General features: G+C 39.3%; 1 protein-coding gene across 1 annotated transcript in view; it reads left to right on the forward strand.

Moving 5' to 3' along the window:
* Window positions 1–7,088, forward strand: part of cacna2d2b (calcium voltage-gated channel auxiliary subunit alpha2delta 2b) — a 61,236-nt gene extending 54,148 nt beyond the window's left edge. The window contains exons 34-38 of the mRNA XM_088338262.1: window positions 958–1,013; window positions 1,099–1,222; window positions 1,359–1,468; window positions 3,814–3,896; window positions 3,959–7,088. Of these exons, the coding sequence (XP_088194388.1) occupies window positions 958–1,013; window positions 1,099–1,222; window positions 1,359–1,468; window positions 3,814–3,896; window positions 3,959–4,054 (469 nt within the window). The 3' untranslated portion in view covers window positions 4,055–7,088. The remainder of the gene's footprint in view (window positions 1–957; window positions 1,014–1,098; window positions 1,223–1,358; window positions 1,469–3,813; window positions 3,897–3,958) is intronic.
* Window positions 7,089–7,469: the final 381 nt, after the last annotated feature.

Raw genomic sequence — 7,469 nt, forward strand, 5'->3', positions numbered from 1 at the left:
AATTCGTTCACTCATTCACACCCAGGGACAATTTGGACCGGCCAATTAACCTAACATACATGTTTTTGAAATGTGGGAGGAAACCGGAGTGCCTGGAGGAAACTCACGCAAGCACGGGGAGAACATGCAAACTCCACACAGGAGGTTCGATCTCATGACCTCAGAACTGTGCCGCCCACGCGCTAACCACTGCGCCGCCGCGCTGCCCTGAAGCTTTCTCATTTCTTTTTATTTTACATGTTTTTGTTTAGAGAAATCGTTTGACGATAATCAGGAAGTGTAACGCATAAAATATTCATATTTATGTTCACAAGTTTGAAGGTTTTTTTTCTGTTGTTGATATGGAAAAGAAGCCAAATTCGGTTTGGAGAGTGCAGGTTGCAAACCTGACCACTAGAGGAAGCGTGTCGCCTGTGTACGGTATGCGGTGTAACGACTTCTTCGGGCAATTATAAGATGCCATCCCACAAGCAAGACACGACTCTTGTCTTTTCCTCGCCCTAAAATAAAAACAGATAAAACAATCTTCAAGGTACAGGTTATTCCGTGTGAGGCCTGTAACAGAAGCCTTGCAGTACTTATAATACATATTCAGAATAAACGACAAAAACAACAACTTACTCTTTTGGGTTATGTTCATGTATCTCCATCCATCTTTTACCCACACTGCTTATCCTCAGTAGGGTCACAGGAGTGCTGGAGCCCAGCCCAGCCATCTTCGGGCAGTGGGCAGTGGACACCCTGAACTGGTTGCAAGCCAGTCGCAGGGCACACGGAGACAGACAAAATATTCGCTTATTCACACCTAGGGACGATTTGGACCGGCCAATTAACCTGAAATGCTTGTTTTAGGAATGTCGGAGGAAACTGTTCTATTTCACAAAATGCTTTACTGAGGGTTTTTTTAAAATCCTTATTATTCAACAAGGCTTTTTATTGTGTTGATTTCTTCTTCAGGTCTTTAATCCAACAGCTGCTGTACGGAATGGCTCACATTAGCTGGCTCCAACATGGTGGGTTTCTCTTTTGTGCGAACGTCCTTATCGTATATCAAGAAGTATCATTTATAATGGCGTTACAATGAGTTCTCATTTACAGGCGACATCATGACCGAAGGATTCGAGCTCAAGACGAGCAGCTGCGTGACCATCCAAAGCCAGTTCTTTTTTACAAACACCACCAACTCCTACAACGTGCTGCAGGATTGCGGCAACTGCTCGCGGTGTGTTTTTCCCGTCACCTAATGGCATCGCTACTTACATACTGTGTCTTAACCGTCCCTTTCCTTTTATGTTTCTCACGCCACTGATCAACATATCTGCTGCAACTAATGAACCCCGTCCATTTCCTTTCTCCAGGCTTTTTCACGCCAAGCGCATAGAAAACACCAACCTCCTCTTCGTGGTGGCCGAGACGCTCCCCTGCAGCTCCTGCGCGATAGAGCGATTGAGCCAAGTCAGGACCGAGTGTATCCTTTGGTCAGTCAACAGCAATTAGTCAGAGTTAGCAGTTACTTCATTTCTAATGAAATTGCCTTACCCCCCAAATGACTGAACCCCCAAAATACCGCGTTACTCCGAAAGTAACTATTTAGTAACGTCTATACCTGCATAGAAGCCAACCCCCTAAAACTGCTTCCTAATAGCCACATAATAAAAGAAATAGAATGAAACGTGCATCAACCTGTGGAAGCAGTGAACCCTCCATATTTCTTGGCTTGCACAATCTTGAGAGGTTACTTAGCCGAAACACTCCATATCCATTTTGTCTCTGGGCTTCAAACCACTTGAAGATCTCCCTCTCCCCCCAAAATTTTTGAAACAAAAAGATCAAACTTTAGCGCACTTTTGCTGTAAATTAGGTGCTCATGTTGGCCCCATGAATTGAGTAGGTTTGTTGTTCCTGTATAAGCCACGCCCCCCTCTCCAAGCACGGCCTACCGTTTGCTACCCGTGACACACAACCAAATATGCGCATATGAGCAGACCCTTTAATTTGAGTATTCTATTGAGTAGTTGTAAATTTTGCTTAGATGCGAGTAGGTACGGTAGGGAGAATATCTGTGTGAGGAGAAATTCTCTGTCTTTGTGCTTGAGACAACCCCAATATAAATGTTTTCACTTGTACTTTCTAGGTATAACAGGCCCACCCACACTTCTGACTGGATCGAGCGTTGTATTTGATAATAAGAGAGATGCAGTATCATTTAGCAGCAATTCTTAATCTGCATTAAATGAGTAAGGCAGTAATGATCCATGTAGTAACTGTTGAGTTACTAAATTGTATTATTAACGCGTAACAGTTCTCGTTACTGAATAAAGTAATTGCATTCAGGGAACACATTTCATTGTAACACATCAGCCCCAACACTGGCTCTCACTGACAATTGTACCGTATTTTGCACACCATAGGGCGCACCGGATTCTTAGGCGCAACTCCTGAAAAATCTTTTGCGAAATATTTTGGATGTTTAAAGCGCACTGGACCTCAAGGCGCATAGCATTAAAACTACACCGAGTGGTAGGGTTGCATAAAAAATGAATAGATACATTTATATTAAGATCTTTTTTTTCATAAAAAATAAATTAACATTTTGACATGAGCTCTTGTCGAAATTCTACACTTCTCTTTTGTTTCCTTTTATAACATGTTAACCACAAGAAAGAACTCATACCTGTCAACCTGTACGTTTTTGCCGTACAAAGTACGTTTATTATGCATTTTAAGACGTGTACGACGTACAAGAAAATCTGTACGGAAAAACGCAATTTTGTCAATTATGGGTATTATCCGGTATACTCCGACTATCACGAAACAGCAAATCAATCAAGTCAAACGAGTTGGCCGCGGTAGCCTCTATCTCTGTAATTGTTTTTTCCGTTGCAAATTAAGCTGTTTGATGCTACTTTGCGCATGCGTCTGCCGCCTGGGGATTTCCCATCATGCATCATTCTGATCACACGTGAACAAAGCGAAAGCAGAGCAGTAGGCCTACATTACAACATTGTTTTGAATTTTCTTTGGATACAATCATCAAGTCGCAATGGCCGAACCTGAATTAAAACACCGTAAGTCATTTTGATCGGAAAACATCAGGCGGGGTTGATTGAGTAAATTTGAAATACATGTGGTCTTAAAAAACATCGGATTTCACGTGGTAGTTGTGCAGTGAAATGAAGTCCGTCTCTTTTTAGAGAACTGGCATTTTTGGCTCAACTCACTAAAGAGAGCCGGCTCTCAAATGGCTCACTTGCTTTGAAGCATTATATTACGAATTATTATGTTGTATAAATAAGTTAAGAAAAAAAGGAAGTATAAAAGAAGAAAATGAAAAAAGACAGGTTTGTGGTTATCCCTTTAATCAGTATATTACCAACAATAATTTAATGCAGAAAATGAATTCATAATTTGAAAAAAAAATTATTCTACTTAATTATATTTGGATGTATTTTTTCCTTCTACAGTGAACGTCCAAGTTACTTCATTTTTGAACTTTTTTTTATAACAAGCCTCATTCATGTCGAGCAACTCAGTATCTCACAACAAAATGTTTATTAACAATACATATGATATAACGAAACACATGTACAATATAACATGTTAAACTACATAAATAAACACGTTTTGAAAAAAAATTATGGTGCAAGATTATTTTGTATTTTGTAAGGGCACTGTAACTGTGCATTTCCAATTTTATTTAACATAATCTTTGGTCGATTGGTCAATTTGGGGTTTTTATGCGTGCCTTATATCCTGAAAAATATGGTACATGTTAGCATTAGCAATGGTTTCCTTGATTAAAACAATACTCAGTCCAAGAGGAGAATCCCTGCGAGGTACTGAGCAACGCACGATATCGGAGAGGTCCGACGACCTGCCTTGACTTCAGTGCCTTAGTGAGTAGAAAACAACACACGATGAGAAAAAGGACATCACTCAAATATTTCAACAATTGCAGGAAAATACTTCCGAGTGTGGACGGGCGCATTTTGTGCGGCCCTGCACGGGAATCCTTGTCGTCCTTCAGCTCATTTTGCCTTTCGTCCACCACTGACGCGTGCCACCCAAAGCAAGTATCTCCTGGATCAATTTTTAGGGTCCCCGCTGGCAGGTCGAAATCTTCAAGTGGAGAACGGACTGTTTTACAGGAACCTGATTCGCTAATTTGGGGCCAAACGAGATAACGTCAACCCTTCCCTTCTTTATCCTCACGTTGTGATGTCTCAATGGGAAAAAGTTAACAAGACTTTGCAGCTCAATTTTGACAAAAACGGAGCATTTTCGTTTAGAATCTTTTACCAACCGGACCTCCAAATATGATATTTGGTCACATGATGGCCTGTTTACAATTTCCTGGTGATATTTTAAACGCTTTAAAAGCAACAACGGTTTACCGTTTCGGAAGGACCACGTGCATTAGTGACCAAATATTTAGCATCAAATTTTAGATTTTAAGCACAGGTTTCTATCTGAAATCAATTAAAGAGACGCTGTGTAATATTTGACTACTAGATGTTTTGTGTAGTGCAACCGAAAACGAGTGCAAAAAGCACACGAAACAACCCAAAGTATGTAGACTCACAGTGACCAAACCGTAACTTTTTCTCAAATTCTTTTGTCCAGCCGCTCACAAGGTTTAGGGTTTTTGAGGGTACCTTTAGCATCAAGATGGCGGCCAAATTTTGCCAGCTCTCTCTAAATTGTGGTTCTCAACTGGTCTGACTTCAAGACCCACAACAACCCTAATTACAAGCCGAAAGCCAGATAAAGAAAAAAAGTCCACTTCTTAAATTTATCAAATGAAAGGATTGTGCAGTTCAAAGCAGAGATTGTCGAATATTTTTACCTTTTTCAAAAATCAAAACGACCCGCAAAACTAATATGACTTCAAGTACCGTATATACTCACATATAAGCCTACATCGCAAATAAGCCGACCCCTAAAACTGCTTTTAAACAGCCACGTACTGAGAGAAACTCACAATATCAAAAAAGTGTGTACCCAAAAAACAACTTTCTAATTCTGTAAACAATAAAGATTAATATACCGGTAAAAAGCTAAAAATATAAATTTTGTAAACCATTTACTGTACCTCCTAGCAGTGCTTTAATGCCAGACACGCATATTTCTCAAAAGGTCCTTCGATTCAATCCTTGGCGTCACTGTTTTCCACATTTCCTTCACCCGTACCACTAATTTTCTTGGATCCATTATCATACACAGAAAAAGGGAAAAATACCTACAAAATCACATTAAAATGAGATGTGGTCCCTCTCGAACACAAACGGGACAGCGAGGATTGATTAATCAGGAAGAAGAAGCATTATCGGGATCTACTGTTCAGGAGTGTAATTGTACCTCATTTTTTTCTTTTTATCATATTTTGCGACCCACAAAAAAAGGTCCGTTACCCAGTTAAGAAACACTGCTCTAGGTGAGCCCTATGATACGGCAAATACATACAAATTTCTCAACCTTCGAGTATTGAACACAAGAAAAAGCACGTTTGTGTGATAATTTATGTATTTTCGCTTATTATTCAAATCAATATTATTCTTGTAACGAATGAAGTTAATTTTACCACAAGGAGGCGCTAGATAATACACGATGTCCCTTAAAAAAGTAGGAGTGATGATAAACTTCATTGGAATACAGTAACGCTGTAATCATTTGTGACTTTTGATTCACAATTTAGTTAAACTTCAATGCATTGGTCGCCTGATTCAACTGATTTTCCAAGACCAAAATTCAAGATAACCATAAAGAAGTATTTGTATTTCATTTCAAATGGAATTTCTTACCATTTTATTTAATGAGTTTCATTCTATCTATTTTAATGCGACTCGTCCCTAAGGCAAGATTTTTCTGTATTAGATTATTACATGTATACAAGTCACAAGCAAGTTTCAACTAAAAATAACAATACCGTAGCAAACTGAGGAATTAAAGCAGCAGAGGAATTTTTATAAATTGGAACCTTTCTATTTTCATCCGCTGGGTGTCGCTGATATACAGATCAGCTTGCAAATGGACCCAAAATACACTGCCTGGCGTGGCAACTCGCTTTGCTGCATTCACTGAAAGTGAAAAAAATGGTGTAATATATGTTTGTAGGTCTGATGCAAAATGTTTGCATTTCCCCCCTTAATACCACACGGTAATTTACACTACAATACCTAGTTGTAGTTTTAAATTTCAGGAAAGAAAAAAATGCCGTTTACAATCCAATTTCTTTGCTACAAATGTTGTCAAAAAATGTTATTTTGGTTATGCTTGCACAATTTCAGGCAATATATAGGAAATCGTTTTTTGTTTTTTTTTAATATTCTCTGACAAAAGCATAAGTAACTTCATAAACATATATGTCAACTGTTCTACTGATGGCTTTACTCTTAACAGAAACGGTTACATCCATCCATTACTTGCATTGTTTATCTTCAGTAGGGTCGCGGGGGTGCTGGAGCCCATCCCAGCCATCCTCGGGCAGTGGGCAGGGGACACCCTGAACTGGTTGCCAGCCAGTCGCAGGGCACACAGAGAGAGACAATTCATTCGCTCATTCACACCTAGGGACAATTTGGACCGGCCAATCGACCTGACATGCATGTTTTTGGGATTTTGGAGGAAACCAGAGTGCCAGGAAGAAACCTGTGCAGGCACGGGGAGAACATGCAAACTCCACACAGGGAGGCTGTGGTAACTGGACATAAACCCTGAACCTCTGCACCCTGGGGCTGTGTGCTAACCACCAGGCCCCCCAGAAACGGTTTCAATTTAGTTTAATCTGCAACAAAGATGTCAGAGTATCAGTTCCTGTTGTCTTCCTATACTTGATTATTTCGTCGTCTCCTCCCTGTAACCGAAACGAATCGGATTAGAGCCGAAATTTTGCAAAACGAGATCGGTCTAACAAACAAACAAACCAAAAAACAAGCTTTAATTTGTGTTTTTTCCGGTACACAGATTTTTATATGGCGTACACCATGGGCGTAACCAGCTCGTTTTTTGGGGAGCCCATGCACCCCCGAAAATTATAGCATTTTTAAAACTCTCTTTTCCATAATAAAGGATAGGATAAGCTTAAATTATATGGGTTAAACTGTAGCTGCCATCACTGTGTTAATAATAATGTATACTAACGTATATTTTATATTATTAAAATTATTTAAAAAAACAAAAGTGTCTAGCAGACGTGTTGTAATACCCCTCAATAAATATCAGGTTACAGAAAACCTTTTTTATTTAATTAGATTATTATCTTCATGTTCATTTCATCATTTGACAAAAATCTAAATTAAGGGGTACACTTATGGAAAAAAGGCCTAGAGGCTGACAACAAAAATAGATAAAGCAATATTTTCATGGATAAGGAAGCCTAACAAGGTAACCAACAGATCTGAAAAAATATTGGGCGATGTTTTATCGTTTTTAGAACATTTTTCAGCTAGTTTCAGTTAATCATTGTCACC

This window comes from Urocampus carinirostris, chromosome 6 (assembly GCF_059441175.1).
Source record: "Urocampus carinirostris isolate Australia breed hairy pipefish chromosome 6, RoL_Ucar_1.0, whole genome shotgun sequence".
NCBI classification, from domain to species: domain Eukaryota; kingdom Metazoa; phylum Chordata; class Actinopteri; order Syngnathiformes; family Syngnathidae; genus Urocampus; species Urocampus carinirostris.